The sequence below is a fragment of the Equus caballus genome, chromosome 1, assembly GCF_041296265.1.
Source record: "Equus caballus isolate H_3958 breed thoroughbred chromosome 1, TB-T2T, whole genome shotgun sequence".
In the NCBI taxonomy this organism is placed as follows: Eukaryota; Metazoa; Chordata; class Mammalia; order Perissodactyla; family Equidae; genus Equus; species Equus caballus.
The window spans coordinates 32,626,574-32,653,448 of record NC_091684.1 but is presented as its reverse complement, the minus strand read 5'-3'; the positions used below and the strand labels follow the sequence as shown (position 1 = coordinate 32,653,448).

General features: G+C 47.1%; 3 protein-coding genes across 18 annotated transcripts; 2 read left to right on the top strand and 1 right to left on the bottom strand.

The window, feature by feature from the left end:
• Positions 1–816: 816 nt before the first annotated feature.
• On the top strand, positions 817–7,628 carry PGAM1 (phosphoglycerate mutase 1). The gene is made up of 4 exons (XM_023641549.2): positions 817–1,423; positions 4,766–5,040; positions 5,590–5,770; positions 6,527–7,628. The coding sequence occupies exons 1-4, from the start codon at positions 1,285–1,287 to the stop codon at positions 6,694–6,696; spliced, it is 765 nt and encodes a 254-aa protein (XP_023497317.1). The 5' UTR covers positions 817–1,284; the 3' UTR covers positions 6,697–7,628.
• Positions 7,629–10,566: 2,938 nt separating this feature from the next.
• EXOSC1 (exosome component 1) lies at positions 10,567–17,457 on the bottom strand. Its single transcript, XM_001501498.6, has 8 exons — positions 17,251–17,457; positions 17,028–17,143; positions 15,115–15,189; positions 14,017–14,105; positions 12,969–13,002; positions 12,415–12,465; positions 12,200–12,284; positions 10,567–11,864 (listed from the first exon to the last, which is right to left on the bottom strand). The coding sequence occupies exons 1-8, from the start codon at positions 17,279–17,281 to the stop codon at positions 11,758–11,760; spliced, it is 588 nt and encodes a 195-aa protein (XP_001501548.1). The 5' UTR covers positions 17,282–17,457; the 3' UTR covers positions 10,567–11,757.
• ZDHHC16 (zinc finger DHHC-type palmitoyltransferase 16) lies at positions 17,437–26,663 on the top strand. 16 transcript variants are annotated; one of them, XM_070266412.1, is made up of 14 exons: positions 17,542–17,665; positions 18,044–18,085; positions 20,821–20,863; positions 21,108–21,355; positions 21,537–21,731; positions 21,885–21,973; positions 22,334–22,362; positions 22,996–23,129; positions 23,267–23,314; positions 24,160–24,245; positions 24,889–25,012; positions 25,224–25,294; positions 26,079–26,215; positions 26,486–26,663. In XM_070266412.1, the coding sequence occupies exons 4-13, from the start codon at positions 21,113–21,115 to the stop codon at positions 26,191–26,193; spliced, it is 1,134 nt and encodes a 377-aa protein (XP_070122513.1). In that variant the 5' UTR covers positions 17,542–17,665; positions 18,044–18,085; positions 20,821–20,863; positions 21,108–21,112; the 3' UTR covers positions 26,194–26,215; positions 26,486–26,663. The 16 variants fall into 16 exon arrangements, with proteins under 16 accessions (XP_005602394.1, XP_070122597.1, XP_070122476.1 ...); XM_014732962.3 differs by lacking the exon at positions 18,044–18,085 and having other exon boundaries at positions 17,526–17,665; positions 26,576–26,663; XM_014732961.3 differs by lacking the exon at positions 18,044–18,085 and having other exon boundaries at positions 17,526–17,665.
• Positions 26,664–26,875: the final 212 nt, after the last annotated feature.

The following is a 26,875-nucleotide window of genomic DNA, read 5'->3' as shown; positions in this document are numbered from 1 at the left end:
AGGGACACAGAGGCCCTCTGCGTGAGCTACTGTTCCTGGGAACCGCAGTTGTACCAAGAACAGCCCCTTGGCAAACATACAGCCTTTGCATCCCCTGTGTATATAGGAAACCCCTCCCCACCCACAGTTGTAGGTCCACATTGCTGTCCAGCTGGAGGCCACTGGACCTCCCTGTAAGTGACTCTCAATAAACGTTTATGTCTGTTTGCTGTCTCTGGGTCTTTTCTTTGGTTTCTGGGCAACCTATCCTGCACTGCTCACCCGGACAGGGGTGTGGTGGAACATGCAGAAAACACATTCAACCCATCTTCGACCCTAGCCCACTGCCTGACTCATGTTTAGTGCTTAAAAAAGGAGCTAGACTGAAAGAAACCAGGAGAGAGCTGCATGGGCAGCAGAGCGCTGTCCAGACAAGCACATATTTAAATTGCTGATCCGGTGTCGGGGAGGAACAGGCAGTGACTCTCCTCTTTCTGGAATGTTTGACAGGGCCGAGAGTTTGCTTCAGTGTTGGAGGCCCAGGAGGCACTGACTAGAGGCTGTGAGAGACTGAAATAGGTAGGCCAAACAGACCCGCGCTAAAGAGTGGGGCTTTGGAACCAGCAGTCACAGCCAGTTCCCTTTTGTGTAAAATAGGACACCAGTGTCCACTGAAATGAGATAGCAAATACTAACAGCTGTTCACTGAGCACCTTGCAGGTAGCCAGGCACCAGCTAAGTATTTATGATGTCTATTTACAAACGAGGCTAGGCGACGTTACACGACCTGCCCAAAGATACGAAGCAAATAAAGTGAAAGTGAAGACTCATACACGTGTGAGAGTCAAGTTTTGCGTCCGGACGGGAAAGTGACCTGGCAGGAGCTAATAATAAAGGCCATCTTATTACGAACGATGGCTTAGGAAAGACAATACCAGGAGACGTGAGTGACTCGCGGACACTCCGGCCGGTGCGCACGCCCGGCGCCGCCCGCAGTTCCCACCGCCCCTGGGCGCTTACGTGCGCTCCGTGACCGCCGAGGCGGACGCGGGGCGGGCGGCGCAGGCCGCATGCGCCCTGTCGTCCTCGAGCTCGCCGTCTCCCTCAGGCGGCCGTGGCGCTGGCACGGGGCGCATGCGCACACTCGGCGGACGGAGGGCGGCCCCGAGCGAGTGGAAAGATTTGGGCAGGCAAGTGCGCGGGACCCGGGCGGTGGGGCGCGAGCGCGCAGGCGCGGCCGGAGGCCGGGCTGCGACTCCGGAATCTCAGCGAGCCCCAGTCTGCGCCCCACTCTGAGTCGCCGCCATGGCCGCCTATAAGCTGGTGCTGATCCGGCACGGCGAAAGCGCGTGGAACCTGGAGAACCGCTTCAGCGGCTGGTACGACGCCGACCTGAGCCCGGCGGGGCACGAGGAGGCGAAGCGCGGCGGGCAGGCACTGCGAGGTGCGGAGCGGGCCGGGGCGGGCTGTGGGTGGGTGCTGCGAGGCCCGGGCGGGCGCCGCTCGCTCAGGGCTGCCTGAGTCGCCCCCGCGCCTCCCGGAGAGGGCCGAGAACTTGGGCTTCATCTCTCTAGCAGTGTATTTTGCACTGGGCCCAGGGTGGGGGACCGACTTGCTCGAGGTCACCCAGTCGAGTGTGAGCGGTCTCCCCGCAGCCCACTGCGCTCTCTACGAGATCGCCTTGCGAAATTCTCCCTCTTTCCTGTCTGGGCATTTAGTAACTCGGGGACGGGTTATTAAATTGGATGCCCTGTGTTTTACAGCAGCTGTAACCAAGCCTTCTCAGGAGGGGGCTGTGGATCCCGCGCTGTGGCAGGGTGGGGGTTGGGGGTGACGCTGCGCTGGGGGGCCCAACAGGTTTCAAGAGACAAGGAATCACGTGCTTGTGTAGGCCTTTGCTGTTCAGCATTCCACAAATCCTGTGTCTGAAATACATCCACAAATGTAATTGAGTGAATGAATGAATGAATGAATGAAGAATTTGAGTTGACTCTCTCCACAACCCCATAAAGTAGGCAGGTTTTATCCTCCTTCCCATCCCTCCCTGGCCCTCTTTTATAGCTGGGAAAAGTGAGGATTGGAAAGATGACTTGTCTGAGGTCGTATCTTATTCCTGGTCCCGCGCCCTAGCCCCGACTCTGCGGTTGAGTAACAGGTAAGTGCCAGGAGCTGGTAGGCTGCCGGCCAAGGACTCCGGGCAAAGGTGGAAGTGGCGGTGAGATAAGCTTGCCTACCCAGGCTTGCCCCCTGCGGCAGACAGCGCTCTCTGATTTTGGAATGCTAATAAGGAAGTATTCCCCGCTGCCAGCAATTCAAAGAATCTCTGAACTGCGGAGGTACTTCCACTGAAGATTTGGGCAGATCCACCCTGCTCCCTTCTAACCTCTGGACAAAGCAACAGCCATTTTAAAGGGTCATTGATGCCTGGTTGATGTGGAACAGCTATTTGTCCCAGGTGGCTCTCTCTAGCTTCTTGCCTTCACTATAGATCCTTTTGAAATGAAGCAAAGGTTTGCAAAGCCTGGGAAATGTAATCCTGCTGCGGGTATGTGTGAATGCTTGGGGATGGCCTGGTGTGACCTCATAACCATTTAAGAGAGGCTGGGGAAGGCACCATGCTGGTAAAGGAGGCCATTTTCTCTCCTGCTGCCTGGCAGGAAGAACTGATGGGCCTCTGGTGGTTTGCTGATGACTAACCCCAGGAGAAAGGAAATTGCATCTGTCTTCTAAGACTGATCAAATGGTTAAACTTGAATCTCTCTTTAAAATAACAGACCCTGTTTCAGTTTTTAAATAAATGTTGGTAGCATTAGTTAAAAAAAAAGTCCCATTTAAAATCTTAATATCAATTATGGGCATCACAGATGATTATATTAAAAAATGAAAGACTAAATGCAAAAACTCTCAATGATGAAGACCATCATGATAATCTACTAATATACAAGACCTAAAATCAACATATGACATTCACCAGAGCTTTAAGTGGTATAGGGTTTATAAAATCTTGAGTCATTTCAGGAGGAAGCTAGTGAGACCCGTTTCCCATGCAGTCTTACTCCTGGAGGAGGCAGAGGTGGTCCCCTGCATCCCTGGCAGTGTCCTAGGCTATGCTTCTGTTTAATGGGCAAATTAAAGGAAGAGGCTTTAGAGTTCTCTGGTAAGAGCCCCAAGGGGAACTGCTTTTCTCCTGTGGGACCTGTTTGTGTATCCATTGTGAGGCACTCCATTGCAAGTGGAAATAAATGCAGTGAAACAGCCAGTAGCTTTTCAGTATGGGAGCTGAGGCTTGCACTGTGGATATTCACTTCCCAGTGACTCAGCCTTTTATTGGGGAGCCATTACGGTTAGGGAGGAGATGGTAACCGAGTCTACTAGGACCTGTCCTGAAACCCAGGGATGAGATCTTCTTTTCCCTTGTGGTTAGTGGTGGGTTTCCTGGTGATTAATCCTCCCTTCCCCCATCAGTGTGGTTCTTACTGGCCTCCTTCTCAGTTGAATGACTGGCAGAAAAATTCACTTCACATTTCATTAGTTACTGTTGGCAAACTCAGTATGAGACAGTACCCAGGAAAGTTTGTGCTGAATTTCAGAGAGGGCCTTGTAGCTTCATGGAGAAAAACAGGAAGGTTTTCCTGGCCCACTACATAAGGAAAGGGCCATCTCCCCATTAAAGTGGGAGGAAGAGGAATCTTTCATGAAACATAAGATGAATTGTTGTAACCCACTGGTTGGGCCAACATAACTCTTGACTACCACCCCTCAATAACTACTGTGTATGAAGGAGAGATTCCTTTGTAAAGGAATCAGTCCACAGCACTTGCTCTTTCTCCAGTGAGTGGCTTCTCCTGAACTTGGTACAGCAGTTGACCTAAGTAAATACATTGAGGGTACTCAGGAATAGGCTGGCACTTTGACTACAGGAGGGAGGAACTGTGGATGAGGAGTTTCTGACGTGATTTCCACACTCTAGTGAAAAATGCAGCAAACTCAAGTTTTACCAACGTCCTCTAAGAGCTCTTTCTGTGTCCTGATTGTTGGAAGGTTAAAATCCCATTTCCACTAGACCAGAGGTTAAAGTGGACTGAAATACATTAGTATTATCACTCAGAAGTGACATGTCTAACTAAAACACAAACATCAGGATCCTTAGAGGAGTTAGGAAAATACGGAGGTAGCTAGAGGTGGTGGTTGTGAATTGGATTTTGGAGTCACACAGCCTGGGTTTTAATCTCCCCCACATAATTGCTGTGACCTTGGATAGTTTGTTTAACTCCTCTAGTCTTTATTTTCCTCATCTGGTTAGATGGGTTGCAAGGATTATAACCTCGTAGGATTGTTATGAAGACTAAATAAAAACCAACAAAGTACTTAGTGCCTGACAGATGGTAAGCTCTCTATAAATATTAGCTATTGCTATTAAGAGATTCCACTTGTTTAGGATCCTTTTCTTGACAGAACTGCAGCAGAAATAAATTCTTAAAATGTGCTTAAGCACAGCATTCTGGGCATTAGGGTAAGCTGCACAGATTGCAGGTTGGCTGGTTGATAGTACATTTAGGCCTTGGGTTAGGTGAACTATTGGGGAACTACTGGGAGGCATGTTGGCAACTATAACATACTGTTATACATACAGCAAAATACTGTTTTTCCTACTAGGATATACAAAAGAAAATATTTAGTCAAATAATCTTCATTTGGACTATCTATATGGGAAATTTATATGTAAGAAAATTCTGGCTCCAGAGTAGACCTGATCAACTTATCACTTTGAACTTACAATTTCCAGATGCTGGCTATGAGTTTGACATCTGCTTCACCTCAGTGCAGAAGAGAGCAATTCGGACCCTCTGGACAGTGCTGGATGCCATTGACCAAATGTGGCTGCCAGTAGTGAGGACTTGGCGCCTCAATGAGCGGCACTATGGAGGTCTGACTGGCCTCAATAAAGCAGAAACTGCTGCCAAGCATGGCGAGGCCCAGGTTAAGATCTGGAGGCGCTCCTATGATGTTCCACCACCTCCGATGGAGCCCGACCATCCCTTCTACAGCAACATCAGTAAGGTATGGACAAACCGAGATTTGGCTCACTCCACCCATGACCTGGGGATTAGAATCTAGGCCTCATTCTTTTTTTAGCTTTTATTAGTGTCTGCCTAGTCCCATTGAGTTTATGATTTATGATAAAATAGTTGAAAGGTACTCTCCTTTCTCCGAGGAATGACTTTCACTTGTTAAAGATTTAGTTGATAGTTTATGTTGTTTATCTAAAAGGCATTTATATCTCCTTTTTTATATCTCTGTTGCCATATTTTATAAAACCCACCCGTAGCCTTAGGGCCTTCCTAAGCCACTTGCAAGATAGTGAATTGGGAAGAGCCTTGTAGCCTAACTTTTTTTTTCTTCCTTTTCTAAGTTAGGTTTCTTTTGAACTGTTAATCTTCCCAATAGTGGGTAATGGAGGGAGGGGCAGGATGATGATGATCCTCTTTCCCAAGCTCTCAGCTGCATTCCCTGGTGAGAGACCTTCACCCATCACTTTGACCCCTGAGGGGATGAGGAATGGGCAGAACAGATGCAGCTGCTAATAACTGGTGAGCTTTTGTTGTTTAGGATCGCAGGTATGCAGACCTCACTGAAGATCAGCTACCCTCCTGTGAGAGTCTGAAGGACACTATTGCCAGAGCTCTGCCCTTTTGGAATGAAGAAATAGTTCCCCAGATCAAGGAGGGGAAACGGGTATTGATTGCTGCCCATGGCAACAGCCTCCGGGGCATCGTCAAGCATCTGGAGGGTATGTACATTTTTTAAGAGAGGGGCAGGGATAAAGCAGACCTGCCATGAATCAGGGACTGATTTAGTACCAAAGAGACCTTCGGAAAGGGCTAGACATATTGATAGCCTAGAGACAGTCTAGATTTGACTCCTAGTGGAAACACACCCTCCACCCTTCTGTGTCAAAGCATCAGCTGCAGAGGCAGCCAGACTCCCTGGGTGCTTGTTATACACGTAGAACCTCAGGTCCCATTGCAGACCTGATTCAGAAGCTGCGTCTATCACCCAGGTGATTCAGATACACATTACAGTATGAGCTGTCCACCTCCCGACTAGGATTGCCAGTTGAAACTGCTGATTAGATCCTCTTTAATCACAACTTGGTGCAACTTCACACGTGAACCTCAATTTGCTTCTTAAATTATTTCACCTGTGGGCATAGAGGCCCAGATGTGCTGATTTTTGGCAAGCTGGGTGGACTATGTAGAACATTTGAGATGTGTATAGTCTTGCTTCGTTTTGGGCTTCCAGACCCCTCTTTGAGAGAGATATCTGCAGTACACACCTTTTATACTTTTTTTTTTGCTTTTCAGTGGCTGAGAAATAAGTATTGGGGGTGTTTCTTGAGTGACTGATTTACCATAACAAAGATCATTACTGTTATTACAAATATCAGAAAGGGTGTCCTGTTTTAATTCCTACCGAAGTCCTTTGCCACCTGGACGGGTGATGTGGATTCATGTCTTGCTTGGCTGATCATGATGGGTATTTTCAGGTCTCTCTGAAGAGGCTATCATGGAGCTGAACCTGCCAACTGGTATTCCCATGGTCTATGAATTGGACAAGAACTTGAAGCCCATCAAGCCCATGCAGTTCCTGGGGGATGAAGAGACCGTGCGTAAAGCCATGGAAGCTGTGGCTGCCCAGGGCAAGGCCAAGAAGTGAAGGCAGGCAGACTTCTTTCCCAAGGACACCCCCCTGCCCATCCCATTCCTCTGCACCTCTCCTCTGCACATGCCACACTGACCACATCTGTAGGCATCCTAAGTTGTAGCTGCAGATGGGGACTGGTGGTTCCCAATTTCATTTTAGCCATTTTGTCTCTTGCACCCACTCCCTTCACACAATCTAGTCAGAATGGCACCTCTGGGGCATGGGTCCTCAGTCCAAGCCGAGGGAAGACTCTTAGCCAAGGGAGTTGAGAGGTAGTAACTCTGGGGTTTTAGCTAGTGCTTTATAAGGACCTGCTTAAGTAGGGGATAGGGAGGAACCATGCCAAGGTGTGACCAATGAGGAGAAGCAAGAGAACCGATTTGTGTTCCCAGGAGCCAGTCCTGTACTATTCTGTAGTCAGGTGCCTACTTGGCGGGGGGGGCTCTAGTCATTCCAGTGGAAAATGAATGTAACTTGCATGGTGATTAAAACAAACATTTCCTCCCTGACCCCAGAGGAGCTGGCTCCAGAAGATTGGGATCAATCCTGAATGTTTCTGTGTTGCATTTACTTTTACAAAAAATAAAAGTATATATATATAAATAATACAAAACAAAAACCCTTCTGGGGTTTCTAGTGGCGGTTGAAACATTCCCACATGTGTTCATTAGAATATAACCATTCCTCACACCAACATGGGATAAGCTCCTTGACTTCTAAGGTGTAGGAGTTCATCCTGCTTTGTGTTTTAGAATCCCTCCCCTGGCTTGTTTTATGGCAGTGAAATGCCTCTTGATCATGTCCAAGTGTGTCTTTCATTGTGTCTGATTTTTGAATCATGTTTCAGTTGGTTGGCTCTGCCACTTGGGCCCAGTACTCACTTTCAGCATAACTATACTAAATCTTTTCTCCAGATCAGTATAATAAAGGAGTGATGTGCAATATTTTTTGTGTGATGTGTAATATCTCGTCTGAGAAAATCAGCTTGAACATTCCACTTGAAATGTCTCTCATTACCCAAGTTCTTGCTCTACACAGGCCCCAAAATCGTGTATCTCACTAGGTTTTCCAGTTCAGGTTGGAGAACTGAGGTGGGAGTGGGAGGTCTTCCTGGCTGAGCTCTCCATTCCCATTGCCTCTCTATAGTTCTTGCTCAGTAGTGCTGGTTACTGAAAGCCCCTTGACTGGGAAAGTAAAATTCTGAAACTTCATTATGGCCTCTTTAGAGTAAGGCAAAGGCTTGTTTACCAGATTTTTTTTTTGAGATTAGCACCTGAGCTAACATCTGTTGCCAATTTTTTTTTCCTTCTCCCCAAAGCCTTCTAGTACATAGTTGTATATTCTAGTTGTGCTATGTGGGACGCCGCCTCAGCATGGCCTGACAGGCGGGCGCCATGTCCCCGAGGATCTGAACTGGCAAAACCCTGGGCAGCCTAAGCAGAGCGCGCGAACTTAACCACTTGGCCACGGGGCAGGTCCTTAACTGGTTTTTTTTTAAGCCAATCCTTTTCTATTAGTAAGTTGTAAACCTGATTCACACCTTTCTTTTTGGCCCCTAAAGTTTTAACCCTGTCAGTTAACTAATTAACACCCTGAAAAATTACACATAACCTCATAAAATGACTTGATGCAGGAGAAAAGGAGTATAATTACATTATATGCATAATTGGGAAGGGGCATACTCACATTTACCTTCTCTCTAAGGCCTCTGAAAAGATCACTGGGACATGAGAAAGCCCATAAGGCAAGAGACAGCCCATAATGCTTTTCTCTTCTAGTAGGAGCCAAGTAACACACTCCATCTATTAAGCTCTTATGAAGCTCCTCTGTGCCAGCCATTGGGTGAGGCACGTTATATACATAACCTCTAATCTTGACAACCTCTGAAGGGGCTGGTATCCCCAGTATACAGAAGAGGAAACAAGTCGAAAAGATGTAGAAATTTGGCAGAAGGTACACTACTAAGCACTGGAATCCAGATGAAGGACATTAGTTCAACTAAATGTTCTTGTTCTAAAATTTAAATACTTTTTTGGGTTTATTTTTTGTTTTTACTGAGGAAGATCTGTCCTGAGTTAACATCTGTACCAATCTCCCTCTATTTTGTATGTTGGTTGCTGCCACAGCATGACCACTGATGGGTGGCATAGGTCCATGCCTGGGAACTGAACCTGGGCCACCAAAGTGAAGTGCGCTGAACTTAACCACTAGGTCATGTGGCCTTCTATGATATCTGGAAGTAGAGCTAGGGCACCTACTTTTTCTTTTTCTTCTTTAAACATGGATGGGCAGTTTTAAAGTTCACTAACCCAGGCTGAGAACCACTATTCCAGGCACAGAAAGAATATCCTCCTTGTCTCAACCAATTTCAGATTAGCAAATATCACCATCACTAAACATCACTTTTGGGGCACAGCAGTTCAGTCAGCTACCTGTACACTCAAAACATATTTTATTCAGCAGTTGGTATGTGTTAGGCACAGTACCAGGTACTAGAGATTCAAAGATAAGACAGAATCCTGCCCTAAAAGCTCAGGCTAGTAGGGGAGACAGGCACATAACTAACTTGTAGTACAATATTGGGTGGTTAACGGTGAGGAAGTCTAACCCAGTCTGTAGGAGATCAGAGAAGGCTATTGTCCAGTTGTTTCAAATGCTCTTTTTTTTTTTTTTAAGGTATGCTTTTTGGTGAGGAAGATTGGCCCTGAACTAACATCTGTTGCCAATCTTCCTCTCTCTTTTTTTTTCTCCTCAAAGCCCAAGTACATAGTTGTATATCCTAGTTGTAGGCCCTTCTAGTTCTTCTATGTGGGATGCTGCCACAGCATGGCTTGATGAGTGGTGTATAGGTCCGTGCAGAGGATCCGAACCAGCAAACTCCAGGCCACCAAAGCAGAGCATGCGAACTTAACCCCTTGGCCATGGGGCCGGCCTCTCAAATGCTCTTCTTTATGACACCATTTTTTTAGTACTATCTGAAATGCTAACATTTCTTTATTGTTTATTTGTCATCTGTCTTCCTCCACTAGACTGTGAGCTCCACAAGAAAAGGATTCTGTCGTTTTCACTGCTTTACCCGCTAGCTCCTGGAACAGTGGTGGGCAGAGCAGTCGCTCACTATATATTTATTGGATAAATGAAACACTCATAATTAATAAACCAATGTCAATTTGGAGAGCCTCTAACTGCAAGCCCAAGGTTCTGTTCAATACTAGGAAAAAGGAGGCACCACAGCACAGGAGAAAGAACCTGGGCTTTATATAAGACAGAACCCGGGTTTGAATACTGCTCTGCCACTTGATGTCTGTGTGGCCTACAGCAAATTAATTAATTTTTCTAAGCCTTAGTTTACTTCTCTGTAAAATGTGGAAATGATCGCTACTTTCCAGGGTCACTGTGAAGTTCAGAGATAACATAGTAAAATGGCTAACACTGTTGTTGAGAGAATCAATTGGTAGCATCTTTTTGCAAGGCATTAGGGAGAATCTAACTAAAATTCAAAATGTGCATATTCTTTGACCCAGCATTCCACTTCTAGGAATCTGTTTGGCAACAGAATCACAGGCATGAAAAAGATTCATGGTATATAGATCTTCTCTGCAGCACTGTAAAAGAAAAATCTAAAGTTTTAAAATACCTACCAATAGGGGACTGATTAAACAAATTACATCAAAGTGTCTAGCATAAGGCCTGGCATTCAACAGATATTTGACAGAAGGCAATCAGATGTATAATAATAATATATAACAGTAATATTGGCATGTCCTGGGCACTTTTATGCATTTCTTCCTCTCAATAATCCTATGAGGTCATACCATTCCAGATGAGGAAACAGACTTAAAGAAATGAAAATAACTTGTTCAAGTATCAATGTCAACATCCTGATTGTTATAATATACTTTAATTTTGCAAAATGACACCATTGGGGGAAACTGGGAAAAACATACAAGGGATCTCTTTGTATTATTTCTTGTAACTGCACGTGGGCCTACAATTATCTCAATAAAATTTTCAGTTAAAAAACAAAACAACCTAACCTGCTCAAGGCTAGCAACTCGAGCATACAAACCCAGGTGGGCTGACTCCCAAGCTCACCCTCAACCACCATCACTACACAAAGAAGATATGGGCTCCTCAAAGAGCATCTCAAGAAGTGAAATCTCATAATTCGTCTTTCCTTCCATTCCCTCTGCAACTTCTCCACGCTTAACCCTCATCCCTTCCTCATCCTCAAACTTAAGTGTTCAGTTCTGCTTCTATAGTTTGCTGGGCTTCTCTCTCTGCCTTGAATATCTTCACTTATCTAAGTTCTTTAATTTCTTTTACCTCATGTCACAAATCCTTCCCTGGCCACTTCACGTGATAGTGCTCTCCCCCTCTTTTCAATTCAGATTTAAGGAACATTTCCTGGAGTACCCACTATATCAGTAATATTATGTTGACCAGATGACTTTCAGAACTATTCATGATACCTGAATCAGCACATGCGTCCTCTAATTTTCACTAAACCATAATCTCCCTAAATGAGGGAATGTATATAGAGTGCTTGACCAGTGGCTGGCACATAGTAAGGACTCAATAAGCAAAAGTACTTAAAACAGAACGTAAGAAATATAAAGACTAGAGATTAGGCTTTGTCCAGAGCAAGCAAGCACTTGACACGTTAGTTAATGGGTGCCACCAGGCAGACCTCTGCTCTAAATGTCATGACCCCATTTAGATTCCTTTCCCTACTCAAGACAACAGAAACCATAAAATCCTTTTTTAAAAATATTTTCTTTGTCAATAGCAAAAAATATGTATTTAGAAGACTGTCAGAAGGAATAGGCTATTTCCAGCATTATACAATTTGTTTGCTGGTGCCTTTGAAAGAGGAACTTATCACCCAAGAGAATGAAATCCACTGAAAGGTTCACAGGAAAAATGTTCCACCTACAGACTAAGTCTCTGGTAGATTGTTCTAGAGGTGGTTGCTCCAGGTGTTTGAATAAAGACAATGGCATGTTGCTGTTACTTTCATACATGTACTCTCAGAAACAGCTTACCCCCCTCCACGGGGTAAAACGTGACTTCTTAGGTCTGCAGGAATTCAGGCTGTACTCGAGCCACTTTCCGGAATTCTTTAGTGTGGGTCTTAGGGCACTGCATCTCACACCAGCTGATGGGCACCATCTGGACACCTGGGAAGGAAAAGCTGGTGTTGGAGCTAGGACCCCAAATATTTGCCTGGGACCCTTCTCTTTTCAGCTAGGTATGAACTGAAGTGTCACAAAGCTACCTAGGGAACCTTACCTCATACAGAAAAAAACTTGTTTATTCCACTGACTTATGGAGTAAGTCCCACTTTTCCTTAGATTTATATAAGGAGAATCATTCTAATCTCAGTAGTAACTATCTATACATATATGATTTCCTAGGTAATTAAAAAACAAGGGAAACGAGGAAAAACAATGGATTAATCCAAAACCATAGCTCCTAGGGAAAGGTAAGCATGTGGAAGCATGGACTGACTCACCCGATTCACTGTGGGCCACCACGACCCCCAGCTCATTCTCAGCAGTGGTCAGGAGGTAGTTGGACTGTGCATCACCTAAGGAGATCTAGTCACATAGGATTGGTGAAGGAAAATGAAGAGTTATAAGTCTTCCCTCCCATAGCCACCTGAGTTGTTTCTCTGCTTTCATTTCTTCTTTTGACAGAAGACCACAAAGCTACTGGAATAAAGGATACCACTTTGGCCAAGACAATGTCACCTGGGCGGAAACTCTTGTAAATTTCAACCTGTAAAGAAAGAACAAGAGTGTTAAGTGAAAGCTCTCAATCAGGTCTACATGAAACTACTAGCATCCCTGGTAGAGCCAGTAAACTTTCTAATCTCAGGGGGTAGAGGTTATCGTTACTTTAGTCAATCAACAACTTTTATTGTTTCTACAGCATCATCATATAAACGAAAGATTTTGAACTCAGTTAACTTGATCAGGAATCTGACTTGCATAAAGGTACTACAGGTGGCTCTGAAAGGATCCAGAATAAGTCTGAGGAAACAGCAATGAACAAATACCTGGCTTCAAGGCCAAAGAGTAGATTAGCCCCCTTCTGGTTAACAGAGTGAACAAAAATTGCATGGAGAAGAAAGGGACAGTGAGGTGAATTCCATACTTTCCAGTAGGGAACACCTTAAACTTCCTTGGACCACACATTCCTATAGAACTTTGAAATTCACTGGAATAATTTAAAAGGACTGAGATTCCTAAAGCCATGGAAAAAAAGAACCAACCAACAACCTTGTCTTTTTCAGTAGCTCGGACATCTTCTTTGCTATAAAAAAGAATTAACAAAAAGATTAATTATCTCTGAGAAAGAACTATTCTGCAGACTCCTAGTAGACAAAAAACGCTAAGAGCAGAGAGAACAAGTCATAATTGGGACCCAGCTGCCACCCAGAAGAGCAGGGTGGAGAAGCATCCCTAGTCCTCACTGGAGGACAAAACCCCATTTGCCATTCTTGGATCACACAGAGCAGCAGTATCAACACCTCTGGCCACAGAAAAGCAGATCAGATTTGGCAGGAAAGGATAAGGAACTTTGCCGCTTTAGGAGAGGCTCAACAGAAGCTCTAGAGAATCACACAGAATTCTCAGGGTGGAAATGACCTCAGAAGTTAAATTATCTAGCTCACAAGAATTGTTTGTCCCTTCTCAAAGAACCCACAGGGGAAAAAAGTCTACCATTTCACCCACTAACCTTTTTTTTTTTTTTAAAGATTTTATTTTTTTCCTTTTTCTCCCCAAAGCCCCCCGGTACATAGTTGTGTATTCTTCATTGTGGGTTCTTCTAGTTGTGGCATGTGGGACGCTGCCTCAGCGTGGTCTGATGAGCAGTGCCATGTCCGCGCCCAGGATTCGAACCAATGAAACACTGGGCCGCCTGCAGCGGAGCACGCGAACTTAACCACTCGGCCACGGGGCCAGCCCCCCACTAACCTTTTTAATGTCTTACAATCCTTGGGTTTAATCTGTACCAAATTGAAGAGAGGAAGGTACTTCCTAACATGCCTTCCACCTTGTTTGCTATGAATCATCCCTGAACCACTAATCTCCAGTTTAGCTCAATTCTTTTTGCTCTATTTTAAAGACCTACGTCCTTAATATTTTTCTTTTTGTCTTAACCCATATAATATTTTCTTCAGGTACTACCTGGGGAGAATCAAAGCAAAAAGAGGAGAGAAATAGAAGTAGAAATTGTAGTTGTCCCTGAAAATTCCAGTCTCCCATTCTATCCTAATCTCATTCCAGGCACGGAGGCAAATGTGAAGACAAGAATACTTCTCACCGGATAGTTCCTCGAAAAGAGTTCTTAAGTGGTGTGGACCCCACATATAGGATGTGTACTTTGGCAAAGCGTGAATTGATGCTAGAGACCTGTGGAATAGAGAGAAGATCAGCATTAGAGTATTAGCAGTTGTCAGCTCAAGGAGGCAGCAATAAACTAGGAATTACAGGACTGTAAACCAAGCAACCCTGCTAAGTATAGAATGTAACACAAGTTAACTCCTACTTATCCCTGCAGAAGTGATAGATGTAAAGTGGAGTAAGAGCCACTCTGGCCACCTAACAGAGTTACTATGAGAATCAAATGAAATAATATGGTATAGGTTTTGAAAAATACAAAAGTCTAACATAAATAGACATATGGCATTGCAGCAAATCTAGATTTTATAATAGATCTTACTAAAAGGCCTGTATAGTGGATGGAATTTAAGCCTACATTTCAGCTGCTGCATATTTGGATCACTGCCTCTCCAGTTATTTTGAGAATTACACATAGATTTTCTGCTGGAGCAATTTATATAAAGAAACTAAGAGCTACAAGTTAATTTAACCTGGCAGAGGGTGGCGATGGGCAGGGAGTACTAATGTATTACAGTTACTGGTCAGTACAGCATTAATTTGTACTTCCACTGCAACACCCTAAAAGACTTAAACGTAACAGGAATGCTAGAGTTTAGTCTTTTGCTTCTCTGCAGAAAAAGGTCTTGCTTCAGATGTTAACAAATGGGCCTCCTTATCACTCTCTGGTGCTCCTGTTCCCCACACAGGTAAAACTATGTACTCAGGGAACCAGCTATGTGAAAGAACTATGCACGCCTGAACTTGCCTGTGTTGATCATTATCTGGCAATCTCTATACCACCACAGTCCAGTAAAACTTCCTGTGATGACAGAAATGTTCTGTGCTGACCAATATGGCAGCCTCTAACCACTGGTGGCTATTGAGCACTTGAAATGTGACTAATGGAAGTGAGGAAATAAATTTTTAATTTTAATTTATTTAAATTTAAATGGACACATGTGGCTAGTGGCTACCATACTAGACAGTGCAGTTCTACAATGATTGGGTGTCCTAAGCAGGGAGGTTAGGACCAACTTACCTTACAGGTTACAATAGCCCCCACATCAGGCAGTAATTGGGACTCTGTTTCTCTCATCACAGACACGACAGGAAGCTACAGAGGGAACAAGAAAACATGAGTATCCTGGCTAAGCCTTGGGTAAAGGTTTCTGTGGCTTGAGAGTAATACAGGAATGCCTTGGCCCACAGCTGAGGTCACAAGGGCAGGTGGACTACAGATTTGTAGCCCAGAGCAGAAAGCCTTAGAAATTCTATGAAATGGGAGGGCCAGGGGGCCACAGGAGGAATGCTGCTGGAAGACATAATCTAACCATTTCAGATTACTTCTAATAAGTTTTTTGGTGATTTTTTTAGAATTTCTTAGTATACAACCATATTGCCTGTAATCATAAATAATTTGACTCTTTCCTCCAAAGTTATACCACTTCTTTCTGTTTCTCATTTTATTGTACAAGCTAGAATTTCCAAATAAATGTTGTATAATGTGGACATACTTGTTTATTTCCATTTTAAGGGAATACTTGTAGACTTTGAGCATGGTATTGGCTGGTGTAAGATATTTGTGAGCCTCATCTTTTATTAATCTCTCCCTTGTTCACTGTGCTTCAGCTCTCCTGGCCTTCTTTCCATTTCACCAACTCACTAAATTGCTTCCCATCTTAGGATCTCTGTTCAATCTGTTATTTCTGCCAGGACTGAGCTCTCTTCACCCACCCAACTCCTATTTAACTTTTAGAGTGAGGTTTAATGTCACTTTTGATGACTAAGGGAGTTTGCCTATTATATGTTCTCATGGTACCCTGTAATGTTCTTTCAAAGGAGTCATCACATTTGTAACTATACATTCGAGCATTTGTTTACATTTGTGTGCGTGCCCCTTGATAGCAGAGATCATGTGTATTTGGCTCATTACCATATCCCTAGAAGTCAGCACTATGCCTGGCACATCAACAGATATCTATATCTACAAAATAAACAAACTCAGGAATGTTAAGGACATTCCCCAAATTGACTAAATAAAAAGCCTCTCATCTTACAGATGAAGAAGAACCTAAAGCCAGAGAATTTCACTTTCTTACCCAAAGCAGAATCTAGTTACCGCCTAAGCTACTAATTCTGAATCCTTTCTACTCTGCTACCTGTCACTTCAAAGGCTGCTTATCTGATCCTGAGTCAATCCTGGATCAGTCTCTGTAACTAAGGAGGACAGTATTACTCACGCATTTAGCAATCTTTTACTGAGAATTTATCTTGTACTAGGCGCTGAAGGTGTGGTGGTGAGGCCTGCTTTCAAGGAACTTAGAGTCTAGTAGGGAAAGTCTAGTGGGCAACATTTAACTGCGTGCTGAATTACAAGCGTTTGAAAGGAAACAAATACAATTCTTTGTGAGCAACAAAAAAACCCCAAAACTCCTCTCAACTAGTGGGTCAAGGAGGGCTTTTCTAAGAAAGTGAGCCCAGAGGAGCTATGTGAAGGATGGGTAGGAATTAAACAGGCTAAGGAGGAGCGGAGCGTGTTCCAGATAGTCGGTGTGTACACAGCCTCTGTGGCAGGAGAAAGCCTGGCGCATCAGCGACATTGCAAGAAGCCCGTGTGACTAGACTGCAGAGAGCGAGGCGGGGATAGGGAGCGAGATGACACCGGAGAGTAGGCGACATTCGGACAGGATTCAGCTCCCTGCAGAGTGAGCTCGCCTCTGCTCTTCCCCCAACTCCCTTCCCCAAGCGTCAGCGACACAACCAAGAGAGACCAACACAACTGGTCCGCGTGGCTGAGCGCCCAGCAGCGCGGATTACAGCGCAAGACAGAGACCAGCTCGTCCCACCGGTGAGCACTAAAGACGCGTCCGCGGCGCCCCTGCCTAACGGCCGCGAAACGCAAGGCGGCGTAGGAGAAAGGTAGGGACGGAGATGGGATGCCGCCCCCTTTACCGCGCCATTCTCGCTGCTCTTCGTCAGGCAGCCAGCAAGCGACGAAAAGATGTAGCCGTGCCGGGTGTAGGTACCGCTGCCCGGGCTGCCCTCCTCCAAGTTACACAGACGTTCGCCTGAAGAAAAAACGCTGCATCAGCCACGCGTCCCCAGGAGCTGCTGGCCATCCAGCCTTCCCGCGTCTGTTCCTATACAGGATTCGCTATGGGCACCGCTCACTTACCGGGAACGCAGTACCTCACGGGAGGCGCCATGATTACCACTGTCCCAAGCTCGAGGGAAAACCAAGTCGACTTCTCATTGGCCAAAATCCAGGCGCAGTTCCGCAGTAAGAAGCACTCCAATTGGTGCGATTTGTCACGTGATCTCCGAGGGCCTCCTTGAGTGGGTACACTCCATTTCCCAAGTTGCCTCGGGAAGGGAGCGGGGGCGGAGCTTCGGAACGCGTCCGCGCGCGCCTGCGCCTGTGGTCGAGGATGGGTTGGTGGCGGGTCCGGGTTTACAGGCTGGCGCTGTGGGCGGCGGGCGATGGTTGGACTGATTGAGCCGGGCCGGGTTGGGCCGCACGGCTGGAGGAGGTGGCCGTGAGCGGCGGCGGAGGTTGCGGGGTTCGATTTGGCTGACTGAGGAGTCGGCAGGTAAGAGCGAAGCCGCGGCCTTTGCTCCCCAGTCCTGTCCCTTTTTCTAGGGTCAGGCCCTGTTCCGGGGCCCTCTGGTGAGCCTGGGTTCCTGCTCTCTCCTCGCCCCTCCCTGCACGGCCCTGCCCTCCAGCGAGGCGGAGCGCACCCTCCGGGCAGCTGTAACGTACGGAGCTGGGAGGAGGTTCCCTACCCAACTCGCCCATTTCACAGATTTAGAAACTCAAATCCAGAGATAGGGTTTGACTTGTCCAGTGTCTCGAAGATAGTTCAAGGTAGACGCCAAAGCGGAACCTGAGTTTTTTGACTTCCAGTCCGTCACGCTTTGACCACGCCACCCTCATTGAGAAAACCTTTTCCCGGTTTTTCTAACTGCAGCATCCGATCTTGCAGTTGGATCCTCTTGAGCGGAGCTCCAGGGTGAGCCTTTCCTTAAACTTTTTCTCTTCCTGGCACGTTAGTCCAGAAGGGGAGTCTGCACGTGAATAAAATGCTCTTGATGATTGACTTCTGTTGCTTGAGACTGCGAACATACTGAGAAGAGCATCTTTGTCCAGATGAGATTTGCCCTGACTTTCATCTCAGTTTTCTCTGCCTTCTAGTGGTTTTGGAATCTATCCCTCCTTCTGCACGCCTCCCGCCCCCCAAATCCAGATTCCCCTTGGGAAACAGTTGACTTAGAGCCTTGGGAAGAGGAGACTGCTGTGGCCTGCAGTCCCCTCTAATTTGGTGGAGATGTTACCATGGCCTGTGGCTACTGCTGAGGGATCAGAGTGCTCCCGGCTTGTGCTTGGGGTGAAGATGTGCTTTGCATTGTTTCCTTGCCCTCCACACACCACACACAATTTTTTTGAGTTCTGCTTTACCTCAGTTTCCTCAGAGGAAAACTCCGCGTGTTTAGTTGTAGCCCCATGGACTACCCGTCCGTCCCCCCCCCCTCCCAAACACCACAAGCTAAAATGAGGAGAAGTTTGGCTTCAGACTTTGTTAGCTCAAATCTGATCTGTAGCTCTGCATCTACAAGCGTTCTGTTTACCTATTTGGGTTGATTTCTCATTGGACTTATTTTCTAAAATGCCTTCTAGCCCTTAAGTCTACAATTCTTAGAACAGTTTCTATTTCTCTCTTTGTTGATCATGAAGAATGATAGCAGCAGACACTTATTTAGTGTTATCACATTGGCAGAAGTGCCCTTGTTGTTATTTGTGGGACAGATAGACATCTGGCCAGCCTTTCCTCTTCAGCATCCCTCTAGGTCATTCATTCAACAAGTATTTATTGTATACTTCCATGATCCAGGTATTGTGCTAAGTACTTTATAAACATTTCATTTATATCTTACCAAGTGTATATATGGAATAATAATAAAGGGGTGGAACTGGAAGGGACCTTAGCATTTAATCCTACCCCTTCACTGAATAGGAACACAAGGAAACTGCGCCTCAGTAGAGTTTGGAGATTTGCCGGAGATTCACCCAAGGTCACAGAACTACTTAAGGGCAGAACTGAACCCTAAGTAGGCAAGTTATGGGGCAGATGAGAGTTGGTAAATCGAGTCCTTGAGGCAGGCATTTCCTGTAGAGCTCAGGAATTCTGGAGGTGGTTGAGAACATTCCAAAAAGTGGAGAATCTGAGCAGGAAGGTTTTTTTGGTAGAAAGGAGAGATGGTATATAATTCATGTTTATTACAGATGAGGAATGCATCTTATTTGCAAGCTATTGTAAGTAGGAAACTCCATTAGCCATGGTAAGGGAATGAACAGTGGTGTGGGCAATCTGAGCCACCTGGATTGGATGTGGGGTAAAATGTTTTGTCCCACTCTTACGTTTGGTTGTGGCTGTATGCTATTTTGAAAATTCAAGCTTCAAGCCAAACCATGATTCCAAACAATAGGAGTCCAACTCAAAGGAGGAAGGAAGTTTGAGGTTTTCTTTTTCCCTTTTCTACATTGCCCCTTCATTCTCTTAGCTCTTAGGAAGTGATGGGAGTGGCCAGTTTCTTAATCCTGGTGTGGAGAGTAGGTCCCTACTGAATTATCTTTCTTTTTCTCTGCTGGCCTTGTCTGCTGAATCTTTTTTTGCCTTAGATTGTTACAGAGTTTGTGGAAGGAGGTAATTAAATGTTTTCTTTGAAAGGCCTCTGTGGGGATGAGCCAAGTGCAAGGAGAGTACTTTGCTCCAGTTACTGAACTGAAACCATCCCCACAGTGGAGCAGCCTCCTCCAGTTTCTGCTGAGTTTCGAGCTGCCTGTTAAATAAGTCAGTGGAGTTGCTGAGGACAAAGTAGCCCTAGGGGAAAATCGGATAATTTCCTTCCTGGTGAGGACTTTAATCTGTGGAGTTGATGAAACTATCGTTGAAGGAATCTGAGTCTTGTGGGCAGGTGACCTCCCAGGGCTGTTGGATGAGGTGGAGACCACGTAGAGGAGATGAAGGCGCTTGCAGAGGAACTGTGTGGAGGGCTAAAGAGCTGGGAAGGCTGGTTGGGAAGCTTGGGGCCAAGGGCAGCAACCGCAGAAAAGGGTCTTGAGTGTCCAGCTAGAACAAGGCAGGGGAGACTCATCACAGAGCGGGCAGGCCCTCTGGTCTTTATGAGCCAGCAGCATGGCTCATAATGGAGGCCCCCTCCCACTGCCAGTGGTCTCCTGCCTGTGGTGTTATTCTGCTCTGAATACCTGAATTTGTCTTGACTTCTGTGTCCTTGGTGTGGGGCGGAGACTGGAATTGGAAACAAAGCATCTTATGTCCTGCAAGGGGTAGCTGAGCTGTCCTGACAAGACTCAAGGACCCTCATGCTACCAGCTGGGTCTGGTGGCCTCTAACCTCGGCCCAGAGGGAGTAAGAAGGCTAAGTATCTTTTGCCAAGACTCACATAGCACCAGGGAAGATCTAGGTGCAGGGTCCACGTGCTGTGCACTCACTGCCTGTTCTTTAATGACGAGCAGTTGTTAGGAGGTAGGTTGATGGGCTAGGGCAGACAAAAGACCCCGGGAAGCCTCTGCTACAGTGGTCATGCCCACAGAGCCACAGTGAGCAGCTTTGCACATTGGCCGTGCTCCACTCAGTGGTCTGTCGGCACAGACACTAAAGACCCTGCTTTGGCTTGGAGCTACCTGCCTCTTCCCTCACCCCTTTACTGTGGCCCTTTACTCTAGGTGTGCATCATCTTGGATTTCCTGTGCAACCACGTGGTGGAATGTAAGTAGGATTTCTGCAGCCTCAGAGCCTCCAGACCCTACCCCCTCTAACCTGGTTGGGACACTGTCATCACACGTTCCGTAGAGAAGTGAAGTGACTTTCCTACATCCCACAGCTGGTGACTGGCCCAGCTGGGGTTCAGTCTTAGGTCTTTGCCTCTAAGCTGGTACTCTGGGCCTCTTCCACCAGTGAGGTGGGGAGGGACGGACTTAGGCTGGCCCCTCACAATGGTGTGCTCTCCTAGGAGCCATGCGGGGCCAGCGGAGCCTGCTGCTGGGCCCCGCCCGCCTCTGCCTGCGCCTGCTTCTGCTCCTGGGCTACAGGCGCCGCCGCCCACCTCTGCTCCGGGGCCTGGTACAGCGCTGGCGCTATGGCAAGGTCTGCCTGCGCTCCCTGCTCTTCAACTCCTTTGGTGGCAGTGACGCTGCTATCGATGCTGCCTTTGAGCCCATCTACTGGCTGGTGGACAACATGATCCGCTGGTGTGGGGTGGTGAGTGATGCCCAGGGAGCAGGAAAAGGGATGTTTTGGGGTGGCAGAGGGATGTGTGTGTGATGGACTCACACTGGATTTTGGAGGCCAGTCCCCCTGCCTCCCTGGGAAATTCCTGAGTCTACTTTAGGTGTTGGCAAGCTGTCTCTCTGCATCTATCTGACCTCACTGGTGTTGGCAGGTGTTTGTGGTGCTGGTGATCGTGCTGACCAGTTCCATTGTGGCCATTGCCTACCTATGTGTCCTGCCCCTCATCCTCCGAACCTACTCAGTGCCCCGACTCTGCTGGCATTTCTTCTATAGTCACTGGAATCTGATCCTCATCGTCTTCCATTACTACCAGGCCATCACCACTCCACCTGGATACCCACCCCAGGTGGGTCCCTTGGGGCATGGGGGAAGGAGAGAACTGCACGATGTAGGAGCCAGTCCCAGGAGTGGAGGGAGAGTGCCTTGGTATCCTTTGGGGTACAGAACTGGTGCTGCCACATGATGGTGCTTGTCACAATGTTTTTCTCCCTTTGTACAGGGCCAGACTGATATCGCAACAGTCTCCATCTGTAAGAAGTGCATTTACCCCAAGCCAGCTCGAACACACCACTGCAGCATCTGTAACAGGTGGGTCTTGCCTTTGCTCTCTGGGAACCCCAGCTGTGACCCTTTTGCTGTAGCCCCAGGCCAAACCTAGACCTGGAGTTTGATAAGACATTTGTGAAGCCCCTGTGATGTGCCAGGCAATGTGACACCTGGTCCTGAGAGTTAGGCGTTATCACCACTTGTGGAAACTGAGGTTCAGAGATGAGTTACTTTGTCCAGTATCATGTAGCCAGTGAAGCAGGGTTTAAAGCAAGGCCTGGCTGTCTTCAAAGTCTGTGCCCTTTCCACCTCAGCAGGATGCTGGTCCTTGTAGGAAAGGATTGGCACTGACATCTCAAGAACCCTGGCCACCGTAACAGAGCGTGTGTCCCTCCCTCACAGGTGTGTGCTGAAGATGGATCATCACTGCCGTATCCTTTTATTATTTCTTCTGCCTGAGGCCTCCTTTAGCTCCAGAGCACTGCACAGGTTAAGGGCCACAAACCTAAGGCTTCTAGCATCACCCTGCAGAAATACTGGGCTCACGAGAAGTTAGTGGAAGAGGAGTTGTGAGGGCTGACCATCTCCGGGGGGGGGGGCGCAGGCTTACAGACTCTCTGGGCTGGATCTTCTTGGAGCAAGGCATCTATTCTAACAGTTCTTTCTTTTGTAGACTGTCATGCTAACATCTGGTGAATGGAAAGAAATGTTTGGGCTTTAGTGGTTGTCCGCTGGCTGTACCAGATAGAGCCATTGGTCCCCCTTTCCTGTCCCATACAGATGTCTGGTTCAGCCCAGCTAGGTTGAAGTACTAGCAGATTCATTTTACTGAAGGATTTCAGTTTTCATGGTTTCCTGTTGGGACTTGTGAGGGCTCTGAAAAGCTTTAACACTTTCACCTCAACCTCTGGAAAGTCCCATATTTTCCTGTCTTTGGAAAATAGTTCTTGGTGACTGGAAGCCCTGGGCTTGGATGATATCATCATGAAGCAAGGATGAACCATGAACCTGGACACCCCCTGAAATTGTGTATTTGATCTTGTCCTTAACCCTTCCTCCACCAGCCTGGCTAAACAACTGTGTGGGCCACTATAACCATCGGTACTTCTTCTCTTTCTGCTTTTTCATGACTCTGGGCTGTGTCTACTGCAGCTACGGAAGTTGGGACCTTTTCCGGGAGGCTTATGCTGCCATCGAGGTGAGCCCATCATGAGGAGCAGGGCAGCTCAGTAGAGAGAACTTTGGGGAGTGGCATCTGTCCCTAAGGAGTGGGGCAGGTAGCACGCCATCCTAGAGGCCTGAGAGTATAACCAGCACTGTTTTCCATCCCCTTAGAAAATGAAACAGCTCGACAAGAACAAACTGCAGACGGTTACCAACCAGGTGGGCTGTCCCCACCCCACTGCCTCCTGCTGCTCAGGCCAAGGGGTATAGAGTTGCTGAGGCTACTGGGCCCACCTGCTAGTCGAGTTGTGGAGGCTGGCTGAGCGGCCACAAGAGATTGGGGGCATTGTGGGAGACTGTTTGCTGTGGGCAGACTAAGTGGCCTGGGGGCAAGCTGGAAGTCCTTGGTTTTTGGCTCTCTATCCCATTATCACCTTCTTTGGGCTGAGCAAAGACTCCGCCTTGGTGATGGCCTGAGCAGCAAGGAGTCTGTGTTAGTCTGTGTAATGGGGTTCCAGGGGACAGAGATCAGGCTGGGCCAGTCTGATCATCCTGTGCTCCTGGTCTGTCTGCGTCCACATCAGGATCCTCCCTTCTCCTTGGGCCATTTAGGACTCCTTATTCTGAGCAGATCTTGGGCTCATAATTGTACCTCTGCTGCCCTTTTGGTCCTGAGTGGAGCTCACAGTTCTCCTCCCTCCAGTCATTCCATTCTGGTTGTGGGTCTGGTCCTCTCTGGGGATTGCAGCCACACAGTGCGAGTTCTAGCTGGGGAGTGGAGTGGCTTCCCCTGGAGCCCCATTTGTGTTGTCAAATTGACATGCCCAGGGTTGGCTCCTCCTGTGCTTTGCCATCCTGTCCAGATCCACTCTGCCCAGTGTTTGTCCACATGATGATGCCGCCGGGCTTGGTCCACCCATCTGGCTGCTGCCCTGATTCCTGTGTGGCATAACCCCCTATTTGCTTATCCTGGGCTTGCATCACTTCCCTGCCTGAAGGTGCAGGGGGCTCTGCTGGAGACCAGCAGAGCAAATGAGCCAGACATTGCTGTTTTCTTTTTCTAGACTTATCACCAGACCCCACCACCCACCTTCTCCTTCCGAGAAAGGGTAACGCACAAGAGTCTTGTCTACCTCTGGTTCCTGTGCAGGTATCCAATTCTCATTTTTTTTATTTTGAGGGAGGGGCAGCTTCAGAGAAACCTTTTGAGGTGCTCACATGCAGATAGGAACCCATCCCTGTGTGAATTGCTGCTGTTCTTAGTCCACTTTACATTGGCAGAGTCAGTGCTGAATTTTCTTCAGCATTTTGGGGCAGGGAACACTAAGGATAATGGCACTGAGTGTGTGTTATGTGCCAAGGTAAGTTAATTTCCTACCTAAAGGATAGGTGACTGCATTTTATAGATGAGGAAAACCACCCAGTAGCGGTGAAGTAGGGGTGAAGTGATTTGTGGCATGATGCATGGCGAGGAGTGGTGGAGCTGGAATCTGAGTTTCGTGCCATCCCATTCTAACCCCTGGTGCTTTTACTACCCTCTGCTGTTTCCCATTATGATTAGTAATACAGACTTCTCTCCCCACTCTCCTTTCCACATAAGTTATTTTTAGCTCATGTTGATCGTTTTTATAGACAGTGAAGTCAAAGTTCCTCTAGGATGTATAGGCTGGGAGTAAGGAAGACTTAGGCAGAGAGGTCCCTAGCCAGTCATTATTGCTCAGCTCATTTTCAGACCTACTTGTAGCCTCCAGCCCCCTCTAAGCTTACCCACCAATCTTTGCCTCTCTTCTTAGTTCTGTGGCACTTGCCCTGGGTGCCCTAACTGTATGGCACGCTGTTCTCATCAGTCGAGGTGAAACTAGTATCGAAAGGCTCACCAACAGGAAGGAGAGCTGTCGGCTGCGGGCCAAGGGCAAAGTGAGTAGGGCTGAGTGCTTGGGGTGGAGGGGTGGGTGGGTAACTGAACCTGACGCCCTGTGAACAGAGGCTATGGTTAGGGCCAACTAGGGCAGGCATCCTAAAAGACCAGAATTTGCCTAGCTGAGCTTTCACTTAGCCAATTTAGGCTCGAAAATTAGAAGGGGATTATGTAAAGGGTTTGTAGAAACATGTTTTTTCTTGGCTCTAGGTTTTTAGGAATCATTACAACTATGGCTGCTTGGACAACTGGAAAGTATTCCTGGGTGTGGACACAGGAAGGTAAAGTAAAACATCTAGACCAGTGCTGTGTGATAGAACTCTCTGTGAGGAGAAGAATGTTCCAGGCCTATGCTAAGACATTAGCCACTAGCCACATGTGGCTGCTGAGCACTTGAAATGTGGCTAATGTACCAATTAATTGAATTTTCCCAATTTAAATGGGCACGTGTGGCTAGTGGCTACCATATGGGACAGTGCAGATCTACACTCTAGGAAAAGAGATCATTGCTCATTTGAGCCAAAGGGGCTTAAGGCCAAAACTTTGTGGTTTAAGTAGTAGATGAGGCCTACAGATGACTACAGTAGAATCCCCTCTGTTCTTAAGAAGGGACCTCCAGGGTAGGGTATGGTGGCCACCGATCACCTCTCCTGTGTATGGCAGTCAGCAGTTCAAGCCAGTAATTTATGGGATTGAAGTAATCTATTTGTGATAGACGTCCTAAGACAATACATGAAGCTAGCTCCCTTAGCCCAGGAGACAAGGGTAAGTCATTTTTCAAATTGCAGCTACTGAGGCAGAACTAAGTAGGTGACCATAAGTACCTGCCACCTCCCTGTCCCATCCTCATTATACTCCTGCCTGTCACTGTGCTTGCACTGGCCCCTTAGAAATTTAGCTTGAAACCTCTAAAGGCCTTCCAGCACTGGAGGGCACATTTTTTGGACAAAATTAGAACTTTTGTCACCTTTGTGACTAATGCCAAGGTAGCTTCAAGATGTCTTCATTGTATCCTTGCTGAGGAAGGAAGACCAAGAACTCAGACATTTCTATCTTCTCTTGTAGGCACTGGCTTACTCGGGTGCTGTTACCTTCCAGTCACCTGCCCCATGGGAACGGAATGAGCTGGGACCCCCCTCCCTGGGTGACCGCTCACTCAACCTCTGTGATGGCAGTGTGAGCTGGATTATGTCAGCCACAACGTGAGCATCACTCTGCTTCCTGTGTTGTCTCAACGGCCTCCAAGGGTAGCTTCTTGGAATCCTTGAGCATAAAGAACCAGTGGGCCTGCCTTAGGGTACCATGCAGGGACAGCTCAAGGACCCATCTCCTGGCCACTGCAGAAGCAAGGCACCATGTGGGAAAATCCTAGGACTGATGTCCCTTTACTCAGGCATACAGACGCTCCAGCCCCAGCCTGGAGATTAGGCAGCTAGCAACCTTGCCAGGTGCTGACCCCCACCCTCCTCCAGGTCACAGCACTGGGGTTGGCCACCACCTCTTCCACTTGCTGTCTGAGAAAACACCTGAATGGTAGAGCTGAGATCCTGGCTTCTCAACAGGGCAAAGATACCAGGCCTACTGCTGAGGTCACTGCCACTTCTCACATGCTGCTGAAGGGAGCAAAAATAAAGGTATTTGATTTTTAAAGGTATGTAGCTTCTCATTCTTTGCCTTTATTGTAGGGCAGCGAAGGGGAAAGTCAGGGTCAAGGCCTAGTGAGTAGGTGTTCTGGTCATGCCACCTGTGCCCTACTTGGAGGGGTTGGATGCCCTGAAAAATTCTTGGCCAATCCCTGTCATTACTGTTCTCCTAGCAGATGCAGTGATGCTTCTGGTTATGTGCTACTGAGGCACATAAGT

Coding starts and splice junctions, on each gene's coding strand:
- PGAM1 (XM_023641549.2), top strand. CDS start 1,285: ATGGCCGCCTATAAGCTGGTGCTGATCCGGCACGGCGAAAGCGCGTGG. Junction 1,424..4,765: donor CGGCGGGCAGGCACTGCGAG/GTGCGGAGCGGG, acceptor TACAATTTCCAG/ATGCTGGCTATGAGTTTGAC. Junction 5,771..6,526: donor CATCGTCAAGCATCTGGAGG/GTATGTACATTT, acceptor GGGTATTTTCAG/GTCTCTCTGAAGAGGCTATC.
- EXOSC1 (XM_001501498.6), bottom strand. CDS start 17,281: ATGGCGCCTCCCGTGAGGTACTGCGTTCCCG. Junction 14,106..15,114: donor GGGCTATTGTAACCTGTAAG/GTAAGTTGGTCC, acceptor TCTATTCCACAG/GTCTCTAGCATCAATTCACG. Junction 12,466..12,968: donor GAGCTACTGAAAAAGACAAG/GTTGTTGGTTGG, acceptor CTTTCTTTACAG/GTTGAAATTTACAAGAGTTT.
- ZDHHC16 (XM_005602337.4), top strand. CDS start 21,113: ATGCGGGGCCAGCGGAGCCTGCTGCTGGGCCCCGCCCGCCTCTGCCTG. Junction 23,130..23,266: donor AGGCTTATGCTGCCATCGAG/GTGAGCCCATCA, acceptor CCATCCCCTTAG/AAAATGAAACAGCTCGACAA. Junction 25,295..26,078: donor CTGGGTGTGGACACAGGAAG/GTAAAGTAAAAC, acceptor CTTCTCTTGTAG/GCACTGGCTTACTCGGGTGC.